This window comes from Urocampus carinirostris, chromosome 9, assembly GCF_059441175.1.
Source record: "Urocampus carinirostris isolate Australia breed hairy pipefish chromosome 9, RoL_Ucar_1.0, whole genome shotgun sequence".
NCBI lineage: Eukaryota > Metazoa > Chordata > Actinopteri > Syngnathiformes > Syngnathidae > Urocampus > Urocampus carinirostris.
In genome coordinates, this window is record NC_142357.1 from 18,035,992 (window position 1) to 18,060,243 (window position 24,252).

Below are 24,252 nucleotides of genomic sequence, written 5' to 3' on the forward strand. Positions count from 1 at the left end.
TTGCTTTTTGTCTATTTTATTAAAACGTGTGTTGGATACAGTATAACTGAATCAAATTACCAAGCTCTTACAGCAACCTTCCAGTTAGTGATTGTATCCATCTGCCGTTGTCAAGATCTGTACTCTCGTCTCAAATTCTTCTTTGCAGAAGAGTTGATCAAACCACCTACAGCTGCCGAGTGTAACTCAATGGACGTTTCGCTGCATGATTATCTTTAGATGTCTTGACCCATGCTCACCACGCCGCCCGTCACGTTGTTGATCCAGTCGTTATACATGGACACACGGGTATAAACCCCGTACTTGCCTTCTTTGCCGCACTTCTCGCCCCAGCTTACGATCCCCGTCAGGAACCAGGTGTTGTGGACATAGTTTGCATGGGGGCCCCCGCTGTCGCCCTTGCACGCATCTTTGCTCCGGTCGGTAAAACCGGCACAGAACATAGAGTGAGTGATAGTTTCATCGCTGTTGAACTTGCAATCGGCCCGAGTAATGTAGGGAACCTCCACTTTTTTCAGGGTTCTGGACATAAAACCCAGGTAGCGCGTCCTTCCCCAGCCGCTGACAGTACCGGGGGAGGCTCGTTTAAGCAGGTCTTCAGTGAAGGCTCGGGGCCCGATGCAGATGGGACGCACATCCTGGGAGAAGTTGATGGGTCTTTTCAGGTAGAGCAGTGCGATATCATGATCTAACTGGCTGACAGAAATGTTGTAGGACGGGTGCATGATGGTCTGGGAGATTTGCACATTTTGCTCTGTGTAATCGTTTTCTTTAACGTCGTACTCGCCTGTATAAAACCAAGCGATGACAACAGAGGTCTGGTAAATCGTAAGTTCCATATCTAGCTGGAGCACGGGTGGGCATACTTTTTGAGTTACATTGAGTTCACACAAAATTGACAACAAAATAGAGTGTATATATTATTCATACTGTATATACCAGGGGAAGGGAACATATGGCTCGGGAGCCATATAAGGCTCTTTTCATGAGTACGTATGGCTCCGAAATAAAATGTAACTATTGCACATCTCTCTGTGGCGTTCCAAAGTCAAGTGATTTCATCCTGATTTTGGTCCATATAAAGCCGAAGCAACTTAATGCAGAAGTTCGATAAAATACAATTTAAACTGACAAAAAAAAACGCTGGCAAACAACTTTGATTGGGTGAGCAGTACAGGTAGGCGGATCCCTGCATACAGCGTAAGGCACGTCATTCTCTCTATCTCTCTCTCGCTCAGTGCAGTCTACACTGAAAGTCAATATAACGATATGCTTATCGTTTGCAGTAATTTGTGACATTTTTACAAAAGAACTTTGCATGCACATTGTTTTGAAACCATTATAAAGAACAAATTTCATGGAAAAAATTGCCTCAACACTCTTAACTGAAGGTGGAAGACAAATTGTAAATGGCATATTTACATTGATTTGGGACACAGGATTTGGCATTGTTATCATTTCATACATTTGATTAAATCATTAAATGACACACAGTGAAATAAAATGTGCTGAAGAATTAGCTTTTGTCTAGAGAGCGTGTTTGGCAGTTTTTTTCAATTTTGTCTGAAAATATATGATGTGGCTCCCTCAATTTCTTTTTAAAACATTTTTTGCTTTTATGGCTCTTTGGGTCAAAAAAGTTCCTGACCCCTGGTATATACCATCAACTGGACAACACAGAGACGGTAAATACCAGGGGTGGCGAACACGCAGCTCTAGAGCCGCATGCGGCTCTTGGCCAATAAGAATGCGGCTCTTTGCCTCATCATATTTTCTATATACTCTGGCTCTTTGCCTCGTTTCATGTTCATTTTTTTCCCTCTTAAAACACACTTGAATCCATCAGAGTTAATAACAAATAAAAATTTCGTCTCTTTGTGTCAAACTTGTTCGCCACCCCTGGTATACACTTTACAGTGAGGCAATTCTAGAAGAAGTTTGTCATACCTAGTCTCACAAAGAAGGGCCCTTGCGCCAAGGCTTTACAATGAGCCGCCGTTAAGATCCATTGATTGCTTAGAACAGAGCCCCCGCAGAACACTTTCCCAGTTTCTCGGTATACCAATGCAGCCTTTGTGGAGAAGAAAAATCAAACAACTGGTTAATAGCAAAAACCATGACTCACAGTTTAACAAAAGCTATGCCTACATCGCAGTAGGGTTGTCAAACTTATTTTAGCTCAGGGGCCACACGATAGATAAAACACTCTCAAAGGGGCCAGAATAGCAAATTTATGTCATAATTTGTGAAAAGTGTGTCTAAGTTGCAAGGGCGTAGTTTTTCCATGGACAGTGGGGCTGTGACCCCACTAAGTGGGAGAAGATCTATCGGAATATCGATATTATCGATATTAGGAACGTACTGGATCGATACCATAGTCCTGGGATCAATTCTTCATCCCTACCACAATATCCTCAAAGTGACACTTCTATATGTACACCTATTGTGGCAATCCTCTCTCTCACCTAGCACAGAGTCCATGGCTGTTTGTGTGACTGACAGGCATACTTTTAGCACCTTTCTCTACCTGGTTTGCTGCAAGGCAGAAGAGAAGCCTAAATCTATGTGCCCACACCTCATCTCATTAGCTACACCGCTTATCCTCAGTAGGGTCGCGGGGGTGCTGGAGCCCATCCCAGCAATCATCGGGCAGTGGGCAGGGGACACCCTGAACTGGTTGCCAGCCAATCGCAGGGCACATGGGGACAGACAACTCACTCGCTCATTTACACCCAGGGACAATTTGGACCGACCAATTCACCTGAAATGCATGTTTTTGGAATGTGGGAGGAAACCGCAGTGCCGCGAGGAAACCCACGCAAACACGGGGAGAACATACAAACTCCGCACAGGAAGTCTGGAGCTGGATTTAAACCCACGCAGGAGGTTCCCAAGACATGAACCGTGCCGCACATGCACTAACCACTGCGCTGCCGTGCTGCCCTGTGCCCACACCTACCAGAAGCTAAATATGACAGAGGAAAAACTGAAACGTAGTGTTGTGCGGACTTTTTTTTTTTTGTCTTTCAACAGCAGAAAAGGACAACGCCAGATGTCATTTTGTGGTAAAGTTGGCCGCAACTGTGGCAAATTTACGTAAACGCATGGAAAAAAATTCACCCCACTGAGAGCAACGAGCTGCAACCAAAAATGTACACATGTTGCTGTTTCTGAACAAAAACCTGTTAATCCGTTGTCTCTTTGACAACAGGGTCAAAAGGGTTTTTTCATTCCAGCGCTTATTTTGGGGGTTTGACTCTCTTAACTTTTTGCTCTGTAACAGTTGTTGTAATTTAGGTTTTATACTGTTAAAGCTTTTTTAGATTGTGTTGTTGACATATTTGCACTTTCCGACTATTTTATCAAAATATTGTACAATGGATGTTATAACTGACATGAATGACCTATATTTCACGTGGACCTTATCTGTGTATTATTTGTTATTGCAATATCTGTTGCAGCCTGGAAGGGGGATTACCTCATGTGCGATCCTTTCTCAAGGTTTCTTAATTTTTCTCATGTTGAGGTTTTTGAGTTTTTCCTTTCCCTCGTGTAGGTTTTAGATCAGGGGATGGTGTAATAATAGTCTGTGGTCTGTGGAGCCCTTTGAGACTCCTTGTGCTATTCAAATAAACATGACTTGACTTGACTTTTTGCCATTTTCCTATTTTACTGTTAAAGGTATACCCGAATTCAAAAACATGCATTATGTGAGAAAAGAGTAAAACTTTTTGCATAAAATCTAAATATGTTTCATTAATATATTACCTGCCTTCCCCGGAAGGAAATTAAATCAAAGAACAGCGGCATTATTAGCCGATAGTGGCAATTATGCGAACAGCACATATTAGTCGAAATAACGAACTAGCATGCTATGCAATCTCATTAGCAGAATAAACTTATAAAAAAGCATGGTGCTGTTTTACAGGTTAGCGCGTTTTACCTATTTCTATCTATCCACCCTGGTCATATCCCTCGAGAGGGGTGACCGACAGCGAGACAAACACATACAAAAACAAAGAAAATTAAAAAAGGGAGAAAGTAGCACAAAACACACACAAAGATTTTTGGACCATGGCCAACCCAAATGCCCAAACACCCAAACAAGTTAAGCACCTCAGCACCCAAGTTGGTCATGCTTTCGTCCCTCCAGAAGAAACGGGACACAATAAAGCGGTCATGTCCTCGGGTCAGGGTGACTCAACATACTCTTCTGTTCAACAGCATGACAGCCGGACAGCTTTCACTGGTTTACCCCTGCCGCATCATACAGGTGCCCTGCCTATCCCTTTGAACATGTCTAATCATCTCACTATCCTTTCACAACACCTCTCCACCCATACCTATCACCAATAAGAGCTCTAGCTCCCACTATATTTAGACCTCTTTCCTACAGTGCACTCATAACACCATCCATCCACGTCAATCACGGCCTTCCACTTGGTCTCCTTCCATTTACTTCTGCTCTGTAGATCCTCTTCAACACTCGCTCCTCATCCATCCTCTCCATGTGTCCAAACCAACTGAGTACTCTCTTATCCACACACTTGCTCAGTTCCACTACTAACCCAGCTCTTTCTCTCACAATTTCATTTCTCAATCTACCCAATCTTGTTTTTTAAAAAAAACACTGAGGAATTCTGCAAAGACTTACAGATGAAAATAAAAACCAAGGGAGACTTGAATCTGCGCTTCTGGTTAAGCAATGGTGGGCCTTCAGGTTTGTGCAAAGTCTTCTTTGCTGGCCTAGGAAATATTTAAAACATGGGATGTTACTACATTTTGTCTATGCATACTTATTAGATAATGCCGAATGTTCTGACAGCTTCGGTCCATTGCGTTTCCGTTGTTTGCGCTGCTTCCAGATGTGTGCTTTCATATTTAGTCATGTTATCAATCAGATATTAGCCATTACTTGTTTCCTGGGTTGGAAATCTACCCAGTGGCCTTCGCAGTCAGTTCTGCAGGCCATGAGGATTTAAATAAGTGTCAATAAAGCTGTTGGTTCAAACAGATTTTGAGTTGGCGGAGCCAAGGCCTTCTAGAAGGCCAAGTTAAACATCAGCGGTTTTACGAACTATGATTGGCTGGGGGAGCTGTAACAGAAGTATCAAAACAAAAAGGTAAAGAAAAATATCCTTGTGTCCACTACTTTTGTCAAACATTGACATTTTCAGACCTAAATTGAACAAATACGTATGCCAGAAATATGACAGGCTTGACCTATGGCTTTAGCTTCAATGGCAATAGAAAATTATGTAACTGAAACGCATGGATAATCTGTATGATAGAGTAATCGAAATCGTCTTGACCAAAGAAAGATGGAAATATTGTAGTAAATAGACTTGCATTTGTGCATACACTGAAGTCTATTGACGTCAGTGAAAAACTCAGTTCGGGAAGTTCTTGGCAGACAGTTGAGTTTGCTTGAAGATAGACTGCGAGTCCCTGTATACACTGGGCAAGGAACGAAGATCTCTGTATGCACTGACGTCAGTCTGTTTGGAGGAGCCATCTCCTTGTCTCCTAATAAGGAGACAAGGAGATGGCTTGAACGAGAAAAACAAAATTCCTTTAAGTAATACGTGATATCGGACCGCCTTTTGGGGTGTACAAATAGCGATGTTATGCCTGGAGCTTTTTCGAGATCTTCATTGACGCATCAATAAAGTCATCTCCCTCCCATGTCGCGCTGGCTTTTTGTCCATTTTCCTTATCCACATAGGAGAAGGTTTCTCTCAGATCATAACCTACGTTTTCTCTACGACATTATGGCGCCCTAAAACGTGGTTTTGGCACAGGAAAAGTGGTCCGTCTCGGATGAGCAGTCGAGGTAAGAGAAGTTTTTTTCCTCTCTTATTTCGGTTTGCTCGTGTGAGACTGGGAGCCGGCGGCGTGGGAGCTAAATTATGAAAATTCGTGCACGTGAATTCCGTCTATAGTCAGGCCCAAGTTCGGACGGATGAGATAAATAGACTGAGTTGTGATTTTTATGTCCGACGGGAGTTCTGAGCTCAGAGAGTCCTGTTTGTTTTGGGACATAGGCTGCTTGAAAACGGAAAAAGACTAATTTAACCTGGATAAGAGGTTGCAGCGGCGTCGGTATTTGTATATTTATGATTGTCTTGAGATCTGTGTAATAGCGGTGATGAGACGTCGTCATTTGCTGAGGTGTCAGTTCGAGAGTAGACGATCTATATATGGTTAATACGGGGCATGTTTTATGTGTTTCCCTAGTCGATTTAGGATTTGTGAGGCTGCCGTGCAAGGTACGCTTAAAAAGAAGTGTGGTGCATAGTAACTCGCAATTTTCTAGAATCTGAGAGGTTATACCGGCGTTAGAAAAATGAGCAGTTAATCAGATGTTGTATTATTAAGATATATTCGCATAGAACAAGCGATACAAAGAATGTGTGTGTGACATGAGTCAGGCTTGCGCTAACAGGTGTGTTCTTTTACATTTTACGGTCTTGTATGTGCGTTAGTGTCTTGCTTTTTGTGGGTTATTCTCGTGTGTGAGTTGAGCACGCGCTCCGATCACCCCCCACCCCACCACCGTCTTTCCCCCGTCTTTCTGTCCTTTACTTTGTGTAACGTTATGTTTGAGTTGTTTGACTTACGGAGGGGGTCTTGGAAAGATAAATGAAGAGTGGAGTGATTACTTTTCCTCGCCCGCGAGGACGTAGTGGTGATAGGGGAACTTAAGAGCGCAGAATGGGCTTATTAGTGCGTGAGAACAGGAAATAAGAGTACTGCGCGATTGGTGTATGAGATAGATATGAAAAACTTACGGTACTGGGATATAAATTAAGGTGAAAGACTCATTGAGCGCTCCGTCTACGTGTGGCTGTGAATTTGAGATCTGTTTCCGTTGAACACTCTGACGCTTTGAAGTTGAAGATTCGTGTGCGAAGAGGGCCACTCGAGTGGGAGGAGCTGGGTCCGCCCTAAGATGAATATTCATGAAAGGGGTTGAGCTGGAATGAACTGTTTGTGTCTGAGCAGAAGCAGACGTGCGAGCAGAAGAGGCCCCCCCCGCCCATTCTGAGCCTGAACAGCGCCCTCGTTCGGAAAAATCAGGACACGCGTCCAAATCAGCCTAAGTTTGCAAAAGCAAGGTCAGTGACATTAATTGAATAATTATGAACATTCTTGTGCCAGTGAAGCTTTTGGGATTGCGCCATCCGGACAAGGCCGAGCAGATTGAAAAGGTGTCACAAAAGTGGGAGAAGAGGACGAAGGATCTTCAACCTGCATGGCCGAAAGGTGGTACGTTCGATACATACTCTTGTGATGTCATGGAAGTCAGGATTATGGACTACAAATCTGGAAAAAATAACAAGAAACGACAGGAGAAGAGGAACACAGAAAAGGAGATTTTGAAGCTGTTTAAGACTGAAGGTGCGCATTACAGAGAGAAAATTAGGGAAGGACTGATTCGACTAAAAGATAAATCATTGAATGCTGAAAAGACAACTGGATCAGCTGGGTTGTATCCAACTTTGGTCGGAACAATGAAAATAAATGGGGATTTCAAGTATGATGGAGAAGGAGACGAGATGAAATTGCCAACAAAAAACTTAGGGAACGCACCAACAAGTCCTCAACATCCTCCTATCCCAAAGCATTGTAGCACGGAGAGAAAGTCCGACACAGTGGAATGCAGGGAACCGCTCGACTGCTATGCGGAAAGAAATGAAACGGTCAAGGGAAAGTCAGGTGAATCTTTTTGGGTCGACATGGGAACCGGAGGTGTCCGTCAAACAAGCCAGAACATGGAACAAGAACAACAGCGTGCGGTCCGAGCTACCATCAGAGAATTGGAAGAAGAAATAGACAATCTTCACTCAAGAGCTGAGGCAAGGGAGGACGGTGAAAGACCTGGACCGTCAATGGTTGCGACTGGAAATTACGACCTAAGATATAGGCCTAATATCCGGCCGCCAGAGAGGTATACAGACCCTGGTCAGTTTCCAATTCTAATCAAGGGAAACAAAGGTCAGTACATCCCTTGGCAGACGCTCGACCTCACGGGTCTGATTTCCCGATTGCCAGACATACATGAAGGTGCTGGGAAGTGGATTCGACGGTTTGAAGAAGAGACTATTGGCAAGCTGCTAGCCATCGGCGATATCAAGTCAGTATTGGCACAATGTGTAGGTGCCTCAACGATGCAGAATATTTTGCGCCATAGCAACAATGGATGGATGATCGATGTGATGGCGGATGGAACTGAATTTAACGCCTACCGTGCAGTGGTGTGGAAAGCATTACGGGATGAATACCCTGCCAAGATTGATCCAAAGGCATTAAAAGGTGAGACTCTCGGCGAAACTGAGAATCCAGCTTCATACATCGGCAGACAGCTCAAACGATGGAAACAGGAGACAGAGGAAGAAGTGGAGAACAGCCCTATACTTTCGACTCTGTTTCGCAATGCAGTCATTGGAGCCCTGCCAATACAAGTTCAGAGTAAGCTGGAAGATGCCGTAGGGTTAACCTCAATGCCATACAGGGAGTTCCGTGACCATGTTGTCCACGCCATTGAGAGATTCAGAAAGGATCAGCAAAGACAGCAGGACTTAGAAAAAGCTGAACAACGGAAACTCACTCAGATGCAGCTCTCTGACCTGCAGAATAAAGTTAAACTGAAGACTCAAGCACCTGTACTGGACCAAACCATCCAGGCAAGCGTGACGGCGCCGCCTATCGCTCCATCAACCCAGCAACCACTTCCGGTTGTTAATGTTTATCAGCAACAGCCATTTGGCCGGCAACCCTACGGAGCAGTACAGGGCCAGATGCCTGCATGGGGTCGAGGTGCCCCAAGAAGGAACGGGCACGCGCCCACAGGCCAAGTGCTCGTGTGCTGGAAATGTCAGGGTCCTGGTCACTTTGCAAGAAACTGTTCAGCAGCCGGTCCAGGGGGATGGAGAGGAGCAAAGGGGGGCCCGTCAAGACAAGGAAGAGGATCTCCAGGTTCAGGTCCAAGATATTGGCATTAGGGGGGCCCAGAGAATCCTGTGGGGGAGGCCCAATTCACAATTCATGCAGGGGAAAGTGGCAGGGAACCAATAATCCAGGTCAAAATTGAAGGCAACAAAATCCCAATGCTAGTTGACACCGGAGCTACATATACCTGCATAAGTTCAGAGTATGCCTCGAACCTCCCCATGTCCGGCAAATTCATAAGAACAATAGGATTCTCGGGATCAAAACAAACCATTCCAATGACAGACCCAGTGAAAATCTCTACTGAAGAGGGTGAAATTATGATACCCATTCTTGTGTCAGAAGAAACGCCAGTAAATTTGCTGGGAAGAGACGCTTTGTGTAAGCTTGGAGTCAAATTGTGGTGCACTCCTGACGGGGTGTATCTGGACAGGATAGGACTCAAGAATCAAATGCTACAACAAAGCAAAGGCGCAAAGGTCTATTGGTTGGGAAATCTACAAGAACCTGTAAATAAAATTATGGAAGTATGGGAACCTGTCATCAAAATACAGCTACCAGAGGCATTCAAACCAACGACGGAGTATCATTGCACTATGTATTATGACTCGTCCTGCAGTATGGTCTACGAGGAAATATGGGACAAACAGACAAAGAACATCACAGTAGAAGTTTTGGTCGACTGCCTCCTGATTGGCCATCAGGGTGCAGCTCTGAACATCAAACCAAATGACTTCACGTCGCAGTGGTTCGGAGTGCCGGAATCGGAACCACATATTGCATTACTAGTCAACAAAGGATTCAAATCTAAAGACCTAGGTCCCATGGTGAAAGCAGCAAAGAGCGTGAGATGGATTGAGACTGAAGATTCGGAAATGACAATCTCAGACGAAGATGGTATGGTGAAAATACCATGTGAAATGAAAATGGATGCGAAACCTTGGGTGGTTACCATACCAGAGGCGACACAAGCTGTTCAAGATGAAGAAAAACAAGAGGACGTATTGAGACAAGAAATGCTGAACCATGTTCCGAAGGAGGTGTGGTCAAATCATGACACCGATGTGGGATTGGTGAAATCAGCAAATCCAGCTGAAATACAACTGAAACGGGGAACGAAATTGCCGTTTCGACCGCAATATCCGCTGAAGCCGGAAGCGGAAGCAGGGATACAAAAGACGATCGACGGACTGCTCAAGGCTGGAGTACTAATTGAGATGCAAAGTCCATGCAACACTCCGATTTTTCCAGTTCTCAAATCGGACAAGTCTAAATATAGATTGGTACATGATTTGAGAGCGGTAAATGAAGTTGTCCAAGATTGGGCAGCTGAAGTTCCAAATCCAAGTACTATCCTCACAAATGTGCCTCCAAACGCAAAGTACTTCACAGTAATTGATCTTTGTTCAGCATTCTTCAGCATTCCGTTATCTGAAGACTCATGGTATCTCTTTGCATTCACATACCGAAGGAAACAATACAGTTACACACGGTTGCCACAGGGTTTCAAGCATAGTCCTCATATGTTCAACCAAGTACTGCGTAATGACCTGGAAGGCCAAGACATCGAGAGTACACTGATACAATATGTTGACGACCTGCTAATCTGCTCAGCAACGCTCGAAGAATGTCATAGAGACTCGATCAGAGTCCTACAAAGACTGGCTGAAACAGGACACAAGGCTTCAGAAGCCAAACTACAATACTGTCAGCCGCGAGTGGAATATCTGGGAAGACTCATTTCACAAGGGAGCATTGCAATGACACCAGAGCAGCTCGAGGGAGTCAGCAAAGCTCCGAAACCTCAAACGGTCGGACAAATGATGACCTTCCTTGGAATGACGGGATTCAGTTCCGAGTGGATTGAGGACTACGCATGGAAGACCAACCCATTGAGGGACTTGATGAAAGAAGCAGGAACGACGATGCTACGAGCAAAATTGCAATGGACAGACACTGCAATGGATGCTTTCGAAAATATCAAACAAGAAATGCAACGAGCGCCTTCTCTGGCAACACCGGACTACACAAGACCATTTCTGCTGTACGTAGCGAATCGACACAATATGTATGCTTCAGCTGTGTTAATGCAAGAGACGTGCAGTGGCAGACAAAAACAGCCAATTGCCTACTACAGCACCAAACTTGACAATGTGGTGCAAGGATGGCCGCCATGTTACCAAGGCTTGGCTGCAGTTCATTATGCATATGAGAAGGCCACAACAGTAACTATGGGCTATCCAGTGATAATTTACACCCATCACAAGATTTCAGGACTAATAAATCAAGGCAAGTTTGTTGTCACTCAGGCCAGATGTCTACAGTTCATGCCACTGTTGACGTATCCGGACATTACATTGAAAAGATGTAATACAACAAATCCAGCTAACACCATACCGTTTGAATTTGAGGGTGAAGCACACGAATGCGTTGCGGACACAATGAAGTACACCAGGTTGCGACCGGATTTGGAGTCCATTCCGCTACTGGGTGCAAACCTGACGTATTTCGTTGATGGATCATGCTTCCGAGATTACCGGGGAAATCATGCTGGGTACGCAGTTGTCAGGCAAGAAGCTGAGCAATATGTGACGCAGAAAGCAGAGAAATGTGAACAGCCATGTTCGGCTCAGTGTGCAGAACTAAAAGCCTTGACAGAAGCGTGTAAGCTAGCAAGAGGAAAAACTGCAAACATATACACCGACTCGGCATATGCGCATGGAGTTTGCCATCATTTTGGAACCGTTTGGAAGCAGAGAGGATTTAAAAAATCAGATGGGAGCCCAATTCATCATAATCAACAAATTACGGAACTAATGTCTGCTATGATGTTACCATCGAAATTGGCCATCATCAAGTGCCAGGCATACAGAAGAGGAGATGATGCAGTGATACGTGGGAACAATGCAGCGGATGAGGCAGCCAAAGAAGTGTCAAAAAGCAAAGTTGCTGTCCTCGCTCCTATGGTTTCACTAGAACCAATGGCAACGCCAGACGATATAATCCTGATTCAAGGCGAAGCGAGCCTGAGCGAAAAGACACTGTGGAGAGAAAGGGGTGCTACCTGTGATGATAAGGGACTTTGGAGATCGCATGAAGGACTGATTATTGCTCCAGTGTCACTGCTGACTATGTTGATATCAGACGTGCACACGATCGACCATTGTGCAAGGGGAGAAGTTGTGAAGAAGCTGAAAAAACAAGGTTACTGGTCTCCGTATTTGCAGGCCACGGTAGACGAAGTGCTCAACCAGTGCGAAATCTGTGCTGAAAGAAACATCAGGAAGTGTGTACGGGCACCGATTGGCTTTGTGCCAGTCCCACAGGGACCATTTAAGCATTTAGTAATTGATTATGTAGACATGATAAAGACAGTCCAAGGAAAACGATATATGCTCGTCGTGATCGACCGGTTTAGTCGTTGGGTGGAAGCAGTGCCATCAAAAGATCTAGGTGCGGAAACAGTAATTAAGTTTGTGATTAGAGAAGTTATTCCGCGATTTGGCATACCGTCAGAAATAAGCTCGGATAACGGTGCGGCATTTGTTCAAAAAGTCGTAAAGGGCATCTTACAAAAACTACGCATTAAACAACGGTTGGGTGCGGTGTATCACCCACAAAGTCAAGGAATGGTGGAAAGAGTAAATGGCACATTAAAATCAAAGATAAACAAGATCTGTGCAAGTACTAAGCTAAACTGGGTAGATGCGCTACCATTGGCGTTGATGAGTTATCGTATGCAAACTCATCGGATCACACATTTAACACCGCATGAAATGCTAACAGGCAGACCAATGCCAGCGCCGCATTTGAGAGGTCCCTATAAAGGGCCGCCGCTTGAGCAACTACAAACTGAACTGAGAGACTATATGAGACAATTGACGGCTATCCAGAAGGCCATCTACCTGCAGGTGAAGAGGCAAGAGTCCAAGGTCGAACAACCATTCGAGAGGACGGTGGTCCCAGGAGATCTCGTGTACATCAAGGTGTTTCGACGAAAGTGGAACCAACCGAGGCGTGAGGGACCGTACACCGTCGTAAGGGCAACGCCGACCGCTGTCCAGGTCGAGGGCAGCTCAACCTGGTACCATCTAAACCACTGTACCAAGGCTCGCGCTGCCACCGTCGACGAGACCAAGCAAGATCAACAGGGCAGTAACGTTAAATTAGGAAAACAAAATGTGGATGACAAAGCTGTGTGTGATAATAAATTGTCTAATATGGTTGTTACTAGGAGCAGAGCTCGAGAAATCGCAGCGGCGAATGGAAATTGCGGATCCAGAAGTGCAGCCGGAAATCCCGACAGCGGCGATGCAGTTGCAGACCATGACCCATCAAAGAGACAGCGGCCCGGTTAAGTGTGACACTACTATACAACATGCTGAAACAATTGAAAATTTGGAAAGTACAATTCGTAATAGAAAGCATATTGGAAGTACTAAAATCCCGAGTACGATGGGATTAATCCGACAAAAGAGAGACGTGGAACCAACCGAAGTGCCGACTGTATACCGAAAACCAGATATGTTAGCAACAGTACAGACTAACGTAACGGATAACAAGCCAAGCTTTAACAGCTGGTGGTCTAGTTTGTGGGTCACTCCAGCACCTAAAGAGATGATACCGACGGTAACAACACACCCAAAATCAGAGAAATCTACACCCGAGGCAACAACACCAAAGGGTGAGGTTACAACACGCCAACGGCCGAAAATGAGTACACTAGTAGTTCGCAAAATACAGGAAAACGTTACAGAGGGTAAACGGCCAGAGCAATCACATTTAAACGAGGGGGTAACCGTGACTCCTACAATAAAACGACCAATTGAAGTAGAGACTCAAAATGATACAGTGGGTAAGCCAATTGAAGTTAATCCTCAAAAAAGTATGGCCTACGAAGACTATTGTGCGGATGGTGGAGTTGGCAGTCAGGACAGTCGCCTAGTCATGAGTGACTATAGGCCAAAAAGTTTTAACCCAACGGACGAACTTGGGTGGGAAACCGCGAAGTACAACACATGGTATAGATGGTTATGGTATACTGCGAGAGTCATGACAGATGAAGAATGCATAGCATGCTCGACAGCACCACCAGGCGTTTTAATTGTAATTCCAGAAAAACATAATATGAAGACGTGTGCAGAGGAGCAGCGACGGATTTGCAAAGACCCAAGATTTGCTTCACAAATAGTTATAGTTAAGCCAGTTCCGCTGCCAATGTGTACGATAGAATGTAGATTTATTTCTGGTGCAAAAGGTGGACATTATTATCCAAGGCTATCGGGGACACCTGACAAAATTAGGTATAGGATGTTTAGAGAATTTCAACGATCAACGGACCACAAAGTCCCTCCAAAAAGATATCGGGTAGATAGAACTGCTGAGTATGAATGTTATGCAAGTGGTGGATATAGCTACAAGGGCATAGATGGACACGAGGTAGGAAACACGACGGTGAAGTGTAAGACAACTTGGGTTATATCCTGGTTTCCACACGCAAATATGTATCCTTTATTTCCAGATAAACCAGTATGGTTTGAAAATCCGGGTGAGCAAGATCAGACATGCGAAAACGTAACAATGACAATTCCAGACATACGTTATTTGAGGGATCAATCAGTCGCAATAGCAGACAGTTACTGGATGTGTGGAGGTGACTATTTAAGGAGCAAGCTTCCACGAAATTGGGCAGGATTGTGTACACTTGTGAGAATGAAAGTACCGGTCCATATAATGTATAAAGGGGTTTATGAGCTACTAAGAGTTTCTAGGGAAGCCAGAGTAAAGAGAGCATATCTTCCGGATGGACGAGTATATCTAGATGCCATCGGACAACCGAGAGGAATTCCAGAGGAATTTAAAGCTAGGAATGAAATTAAGTCTGGATTAGAATCGATATTTATCTGGATAACTCCGAATAAGAACGCAGAATGGATTAATTACATTTATTACAACCAACAACGTTTTATTAATTACACTAACGAGGCCTTTAGTGCAATAGGAGAGCAATTACATGAGACATCTAGGATGGCCTGGCAGAATCGTCAGGCCCTGGATTTTCTCTTGGCCAGTAAAGGAGGCGTGTGTCATATGATAAAGGAGGAATGCTGTACTTATATACCTTTAAATACAGCCGCAGCAGGAAGCTTCACAAAGGCGCTGTCAAAGATTCGTGAGTTGAGCAATGAAGTGACAGTAAATACTGAAAAGAACAGTATCTCTTTTGATTGGTTCTCGTCTACATTTGGGTACTGGGGTGGTCTGTTAGCGAAAGGGGGAATTCTTGTACTAACTGTCGTAATAATTATGTGTTTGTTGTGTTTCTGTGCCATACCTATTCTTAAAAGAGGAATGCTTAAGACTTTTGGAGAACAGATGACAGTAGTTGCTAATACTAGGGTGGCAGAAGCTCAATTAGCACAGTTAGTGATTGAATACCCAAGCTTATTCCTTAGTGTGGAGGAGCAGATGACTCAACTAAATTCAACGCCTTGAAGTTTATCTGGCAACATTAACAGTGAGTCTATATTACTTTAAATAATGGAGCATCTGCGGAAAGAGACACATATGATGATCTGGACCAAATACAATATCAAGTATCACTATTGTTAAACACGCAACACACTATATAGCGATAGGTATAACGGCTACAAATATATGTTGGTTTCTGATTGTGTTTCTTTTGTTGGTATGTCACACTGCCGGGGAGCAAGCTGCTGACTGAGATGGTCGGGATGCGTCGTCTCGTCCGGGTTTCGGGCTGCATGGAAACTGAGCGTGATGCCTGCTGGGATGATCCCCCACTCCGACATCTGACTTCACGACACCCGCTGACGAATACGGCGAAGCACGTTCTCCGAAGTGTTTACGGGGATCAGGCCTAAGGCCAATATGTATACTGTATCACTATCTAATCATGCACGTATATATTGGAATATATCAACAACTATAACCGGGAGTTTGCACTGTTGTAATCACTTTTATCACTTATCGGTTCATATATACATATATCTTATCATGTACTGAACGACTATTCTACGTGTATAATCCAGTATGTACGGATAAAGATAAAATGCGTAGGGAGACTGGTGCATGGGTTGAAATGTTCAAATCAGGTGTTTGGAGTGTCGGAGGTTTTTGTAATTGAAACATGAACAATGAAAGTTAGAATAATCACAGCAGGCTGACCGCCAGAATTTTATTTTATTTTTGATTCGCATAAACTCTGTCCGTGTATTGATATCTATGATTTGTAATACTTTGCCACTACTCTGTATTCATTTTCGATTTTAATTTCTGTTCTAAATGGGAGGTGGTCCTCCCAAAGGGGGGATTGTAGTAAATAGACTTGCATTTGTGCATACACTGAAGTCTATTGACGTCAGTGAAAAACTCAGTTCGGGAAGTTCTTGGCAGACAGTTGAGTTTGCTTGAAGATAGACTGCGAGTCCCTGTATACACTGGGCAAGGAACGAAGATCTCTGTATGCACTGACGTCAGTCTGTTTGGAGGAGCCATCTCCTTGTCTCCTAATAAGGAGACAAGGAGATGGCTTGAACGAGAAAAACAAAATTCCTTTAAGTAATACGTGATATCGCACCGCCTTTTGGGGTGTACAAATAGCGATGTTATGCCTGGAGCTTTTTCGAGATCTTCATTGACGCATCAATAAAGTCATCTCCCTCCCATGTCGCGCTGGCTTTTTGTCCATTTTCCTTATCCACATAGGAGAAGGTTTCTCTCAGATCATAACCGGCTAGCTCAGTCGGTAGAGCATGAGACTCTTAATCTCAGGGTCGTGGGTTCGAGCCCCACGTTGGGCGCCATAATGTCGTAGAGAAAACGTTCCTTGGTGAGGGGAAATGTGGCCATATTCCTAAAAAAACATTTCAATTTTAAGGTTATTATCGCTGTTTCATATGTGTTGCAGCTTTTGCTGCAGTAGATATTTTATGGATATAAAATAGTTCTTGAGGGGAGATCTGATTTTGACGTAGCGATACTAAAGGCCTAGGTGTGAAATGCACTGCCCATCGCTGCGATTAAGCATAAAAATCCGGACTGCTAATTATTTGTGATCTATGAAATCACAACATTGGATCACTAGTTGGCGGCACGGCAGCTGAGTGGTTAGCGCGTCCGCGGCATAGTTCTGAGATCAAAGGTCTAAATCCAACTACCAGCCTTCCTGTGCGGAGTTTGCATGCCCTCCCCGTATTTACGTGGGTTTACCCTGGGCACTTCGTTTTCATCCCACTGTCCAAAAACATGCATGTCAGGTTAATCGGCCGGTCCATATTGTCCCTAGATGTGAATGAATGAATGCCTATTCCTGGGTGCTCTGCGACTGGCTGGCAACCAGGTTATGGTGTCCCCTGCCATTGTGTGGATCAATCTTGCTCCTGTCCATACCTGCCAGGGGATTTCTCCCGGAGTGGCGTCATCTCCATTTACAATTCGGGCAAAGGGATGTGGGGTCGGCTCACTGGGGTTGGAATTCGGTTCGAGAGACCGAGTCATTCTCATATTAGCCGTCATGCCGCATGGGAACTGGGCTGATAAGATACATTTTGGTCCACAAGATCATTTTAACTTTTAAAAAGATTTCATTTTATCATTGCTGGATCCACCTTCCGGTTCACAACTTCTTCCGTCGTCCTCCAGCTTGTATCCTTTGGCGCAGTAACATTTGCCTTTCTGACAAAAGTGTCCACAGTCTCCGTTGTTGAGGTCGCACCTTCTTATTATTTCTAATGGAAGAGATTATTCCTTTTAGATCAGGGCCTACATTCCAACATTTTGACACAAAAAAACAGTAAATTTTATTGCAGTTCTATTTTTTATGTTGAAAATACAATCCATCTACAGAATTGTAAAAAAAGAAAATAAAATCTGCTGCTTTAGTGGCAAACCTATAGATGCTATGGTTTAATCATGCACAGAGACTTTGTCTCACTTCAAAAAAAAGCATTCATTGTCAAGATTTCTAAAGATTTATTTGTTGCTTGATCATGATTTTTATTTTTTGACTTATTCAATGCCAGTAGGTAACTAGAATGGGAAGTGCGGATAGCAGCCATTTTTTTTTTCATTTTTCAAATATTCTTTTCCAAATAAACTTCTGTGAAAACGGCTTTTTGTGTAGTGGTACATTTCAAGCAGAGCTTTATCGTAGGTGCTTTTTTTGTTGCGTTTGTGATACCTCCAATATCTACTCAATGCTTTCCAAAAACACAAAAGTAATTTACTAGTAGAATAACATTTTATTGCAAGAAAACTAATCTTTTTAGCGCCCAATGTTTCAGGTGACATGATCACACAAATTCGGTCACTCGGGGGCACCCTCTACACTTTTAATCGCTGGATAGAGGAAGCAACACAAGGAAGTGGGGACTTATCTGATAAAAGCCATTCCTGCCATTTAGTGGTGATTTATCATACTGAAATCATGCCCAGAGGTTTGATACTCACTGATCAATGGCCCCAATCCCTTTAAAATATTTAGAAAAACAAAATGAACAAAAACAAAATATTGTCACTCAGGGACAATGCTTTTGAAAACATACTTATTTGTTATGATTTAAAAATCTTAAGTGTTTTTAAGGGGTGAAAAGTAATCCGACACTTAAAGCTGTAGTGTTGGTGAGTACGTAAGGGGTCTTGAACTCAGTATACTTGGGGGCCGCCAGGTCTTGGGATTGGGTGAGCTTGGGCAAAATGAAGTTTCCCATAAAAAAAAAAAAACTCTGATAAAAAAATTAAACTGTCCTCAAATATATTTCCTAAAATCTGCTATAGAAAACGATGTCTAAATAAAAAAAAAAGAGTTAAGAAATAGTGTGACAAACAACTACTCAATTAGAAGTAAATACACCCAAAATTTGCATTGGCTGCAATTATGCGAAAGGGACAGTGCGTACTAGAATTGTAATGACCCCTAGATGTCACTGTATTGTGTAGTGCAACCAAAAATGTTGGCTAAAAAGCACATGGAAAAATACAGACTATTGAGGCTCAAAGTGACCAGTTTTCTTTAAATTCTTTGGCCAGCATGTCATGTTTTTTTTTTTAATTTGGGGGGGTACCCGTAGCAGCAAAATGGCAAACAATCATGTCTGCTCCCTCTACATGAGCCTCATGGTATGTGAAATAAATAAAATTTCTCGACCTTTGAGTAGGTTGTAAATTGCACGTTTAGATCATAGTTTATGCATTTTTGCTTGTTTTTTAAATACTGTTTCTATGAAAAACAATTCTACCTCTAAAAGGCGCTAAATACTATATGTCCTTTCAAAGTTTTATGTTAAGGTGGGGGCCTCAAAACTATTATCCTACAGGCAGCATTTGGCCCCCAGGCTGCATGTTTGAAACCTCTGCTTGGATATGATTTTGTTTAATATTAGCATAAATTAAAAATGCAGCTTAGGACCGATATTAAATATAGATTTTGTGTATTAAACAAAGAAAATTATTCATGAGCAAGTGTGTGAATGAAGCGCCAATTTGTTTTGTCCAGCCAGCCCGTTTTCTGCCTACCAATTTCGCAGTGGGTTCCCATGAAGCCTTCTGGACAATGACATGTGTAATCACCATAACCATCTTCACACGTTGCCTGCTGCGCGCACGGATTGGGCGTGCATTGGTCACCGTCTTTGAGTGCTTGGGCACAATAACAAAGCGTCCATTATTCACCTAAAACAGGTTCTTGGGTCAGACCATATGCTTCTACAGCCTCTTCTAATGTCCCCTCGCCCTTATTCGATCCTAAATATCCCCAAATGTGGTTTTACAACATATAATACGCCAGAAGCGTTTAGGGAGGGTGGATGTGTCTATATTTACCTACAAAGAGCAAAGTAATACAGTTAAGCACTGAGTATAGAGTTGCTGAATTTCTCCTCATGGATATATTCTCCCTATCACATATACTCGCATCCAAGCCGTATATACAACAATAAAAGAAAACACTGAATTCAGAAGATTTGTTTTTTTAGTTGTGTGTCACCAGTAACAAATACTAGGCAGCGTTGTGGGGAGAGGGGCGTGGCTTATACAGGAAAAAAAAACAACTGAAAAACAATGGGGTGTAAGTAAGCACAGAATTTTTGATAAAAGTGTGCTGAATTTTGGGTATTCTATTTATACAATTATTTTTGCAAGAAATTATGCCTGGAGAAAAAAAAAGAAAACGTTTTGGACAGTGTCCATAAATTGAAAAGTTTTTGATTGGTTTGAAGTCTAGAGACAAAATGGACATGGAGTGTCTCGGCTAAGTGTTCATTTGCAAGCAATGCTCAAGCCAAGAAATATGAAATGTTCACCAATTCCACAGGTTGGTGTCCCTGTTTTTTACAACCCCTAGAAAAAAGTATGGAATCACCAGTCTTGGGCAAGCCGTATTCCGTAGAAAAAAATCAGATAACATACATGAAACAATTGTAATGTCATTACAAACACATTGGCATTGAGAAACAATAAAATAAATTAAGAAAAAACATCGCAATGGTCAGTAAATGTTACTTTTATAGAGGAAGTGTAGGGAATAAATATGAAATCACTCAATTCTGAATAGGAAAATATGGAATCAGTGAATTTTGAGTCGAAAATAAGGACACACCTGTTGGTTAGTCAGCAGTTAAAACAGTGCAGTTATCACACCTTGGAGGGCTCCTAGACTAGGTGGAATTGCAAGAATCACAGCTCCAACAAGAGGAAGTCTCTTATGACCAAAGACCAACTCCTTGGAGAAGGTAACTATTCGTATAGTTGCCAAAGATGTGGGCTGTTCACAGTCAGCTCTGTCGAAGATGAGTAAAACAGCATGGGAAGGTTGATAAAGTCACACGTACTGATAGGCCAAGGAAGATATGTAGGCACCAAGACAAACAACTAAAGGCAATATGTCTTGAAAACAGAAAATCCATAACTAGACAAATGAAGAGGAAATAGGAGGAAGTTGGAGTCAATGTATTTGACAGAACTGTGCAATATCGCCTATAGGACGCTTAAACTCAAAAGAACAAGATTACAATGGGCTAAGGAGAGGCAATCATGAAATGTGAATGACAGGGATGAAGGTTATCTTTAGTGATAAGTCACAAATCTGCATTGGACAAGATGATGATGCTGGAAATTTTATTTGGTATTGTTACATTGAGATTTGAAAATAGGACTGCCAGAAGAGAACATAAAAATTCCCAGGCCTTAATGATATAGGGCTGCATGTCAGGCAAAGGCACTAGGGGAGATGGCTGTGGTCGAATCTGCAATCAATGCACAAGTTTACATTGATGTTTTGGACAGCTTTCTTATTTCTTTAATTGAAACTCATTTTCCAAGACAACAATGCATCACGCTACAGACCAAAAACTGCTTTCTATGGAGAAAGACGCATCTAGTCCACGCCATGACCTGCAAATAGTCAAGATCTCAACCTAATTGAAAACCTGTGGTGGAAATTGAAAACAATTGTCCACAGCGAAGCTCCGACCTGCAAATATTATCTGGCAACTGCAATCAAAGAGAGTTAGCACCAGATTGATGAAGAATATTGATTGTCACTCATCAAGTCCATGCCCCAGAGACTGCAAGATGTTATAAAAGCCAGAGTTCCATCCATTGTCTTCTGCTTATCCGAGGTCGGGTCGCGGGGGCAGCAGCGTTAAAAGGGAAGCCTAGATGTCCCTATCCCCAGCCACCTCCTTCAGCCCATCCAAAGCGTTCCTAAGCCAGCCGAGAGACATAGTCTCTCCAACGTGTCCTGGGTCGCCCCCGGGGCCTCCTGCCGGTGGGACATGCCCGGAACACCTCCCGAGGGAGGCGTCCAGGAGGCATCCTTATTAGATCCCCAAGCCACCTCAACTGGCACCTCTCAACGCGGAGGAGCAGTGGCTCTACACCGAATCCCTCCCGGATAACTGAGCTTCTCACCTTATCTCTAAGGGAGAACCCAGCCAACCTGCGGAGGAAACTAATTTCGGCCACTAAGCCAGAGTTGGTGCAACTAAATTCTAGTGATGTTTTGGTGGTTATTTCTTTGTCTGTTTTTCATGATTCCATATTTTCTTTCTAAGAATGGAGTGATTCCATATTTTCTCACCTGTGCTTGGTCTATAAAAGTAGCATTTACTAAACACCAAAACGTTTTTCATTCCTTTCTTTTAGTGTTATATTGTTATGTTGCACTTAGAAATTACCGTACGATTGTTTCATGTTTGTAATCTGAGTTTTTTCTACCGATTAACATTTCTGAATGAGGGCTTTCCCAAGACTGGTGATTCCATACTTTTTGTAGGGTTTGTATTTCTTGTAGTCCAAGGATATTTCAAAGCAGTTTCAAGGGACTGGCTTCAATGTGAATGGTAATTTGAAATAGTTACTTGCAGGTGTCATAAATCTGGGGATAACGGGATTACTTTTTAAATGAAGTATCAAGTAACTGTATCTGTTTACTGTTTTTCTGTTAAGCAAAACACTGTAAGCTTCACTCGTTCCTTGTAAGTACATAAAAATGAAGCTGCATATTTCCCTGATCCCGGTATCAATGCTATAGTTGTGTTAAATGCTATGCTCTACAGTATAATACTTATTTTTTTTCATCCTTACCGGCATAGGAATCCCAGAACTTTATCTGAAACAAAAACAATACCGATCTCAGTGAGTTCAAAAGGCAAGTAGTGCATGGTTACAAGAACATGATGAAGAACTCATGAAACTAATATTGGGCCAGGACGCACTGTCTTTTCAACATTTTCGAAGATCTCTCGAGCCTCCTCAAAGTCGCAAAGTTCCTCCAGACATTCTCTTTCCAGGTTGCCCTGATACAACTCCTCAAGAAACGACGAATTGGCCCTCGCACGTCGCCTCAGGACGCCGGCGGCTACTTTACCCGTCAGGAACACTGGACCTGTTGCCCCCAGTTTGACAAAAGGGGTTCAACAAAAAAGAAATAATGCTCTACATACCCTCCAATTTTTAGGGGACATACCTCCGAGACTCAGCTGAAAGGCCGTCAAGAGCGCACAAACCAGAAGGATGGTCGCCATCACAAACAAACGCAAACTCCAAAGTGCACAGCGAGTGTGTTTGCACTTGAGGACATCCGGCCGTGCCAACTTGTTTTTTTTTTCCTAGTTTGATTACACCCACATCCTGGTTATTGTTTTACAGGAGTCAACCATGTTTTCTATTAATCTTAATTCACCCAAAAAAATGTTTTGACTGAGGTACATATTCCATGTGTTTATAGCTTGAAAGACAGCTTGAATAAGAAAGATGACATAAATGAATTTTGTACCAGCAAAGAGAACAGGAGAAAATTGTATCAAAACCCTCAAGATGCAAAAATTCTAATTTGTTCCCTTCTCTCTATCTCCCAGCGCACTTGGCCATTCTAAGTTTATCCTTGAGTCGTATCTTACAGCAACACTTTTTGCACTTTTTCCTACCTGTCCTGTTGCCAAACTCGGCCAGGCAGAAGAGCGGGCCAAATCTGAAATCCGAAACAACTGTTTTCAAAGAATATTTAATAAAGAGGCCTTGCTAGACAAAACATCCTAACTACAAAAATCTTACTGGAAACAGACGCTCTGAAAAGGTGAAGCAACTGGAATCTGTTTTAACAACACAGCTGCGCTCTTTCCGAGACCCTGCGAGTCAAACGAAAATGCTACGACGGTAAGGTACGAGTTCCCCACACTGATCGCCAAGTACCTTAATCCTTTTACGGAGGGTGAATTTATTAAAGTCTATTGAATGCCAGGCTGAATAGTCAGCCCTCTCAAATTTTCAACTTAAGAAATGTGGCGCGCTTTGTGAAAAGTTTGAACCTAGAGACTTGCTTCTTTTTTTGCCATGTTCAAGCATGAATTGCGGGCCGTAAATTTGTTATGCCCGCTTTAAACTTTCATATTAAGGCAAGGACCTCAAACTGTAATTCTGCAAGCCACAATTGTCTCCTGGCCCACTAGTTTTAGACACCTAAATAAAGGATCCTATTTACAAAAAGAGGAGAAGGAGAAAGCCTTTTACAACCATGCAGATTAGCGGACAAGCCGTCAAAATCGACTTGCTATTTTGTCCACACGACCTTCATAAAAACACAATCTCGGGACGGGGGGCATGGACTACAGCGGCCGGCTCAGGAGAATTCCGAGGCCCGGGTGTTCGATTTCCAGACACGCCCCCACCCGACAGCCAAATAACTCGTCGACCCTTAGCATGGCCTTTCGGCGACGAAGGTCGCGACGCTGCAAAGGGAGCAGGTGTAAGCGTGTGAAATGAGGAGCCATTACATGCAAG

At 43.2% G+C, this 24,252-nt stretch overlaps 1 protein-coding gene across 1 annotated transcript; it reads right to left on the reverse strand.

Moving 5' to 3' along the window:
- f9a (coagulation factor IXa) lies at positions 1-23,030 on the reverse strand. The gene is made up of 8 exons (XM_088344750.1): positions 22,940-23,030; positions 22,689-22,858; positions 22,558-22,582; positions 19,489-19,611; positions 17,583-17,702; positions 17,365-17,507; positions 1,948-2,071; positions 1-787 (listed from the first exon to the last, which is right to left on the reverse strand). Exons 1-8 carry the CDS (start codon positions 22,995-22,997, stop codon positions 216-218), a joined length of 1,335 nt encoding a protein of 444 aa, XP_088200876.1. The 5' UTR covers positions 22,998-23,030; the 3' UTR covers positions 1-215.
- Between the last annotated feature and the right edge of the window lie 1,222 nt (positions 23,031-24,252).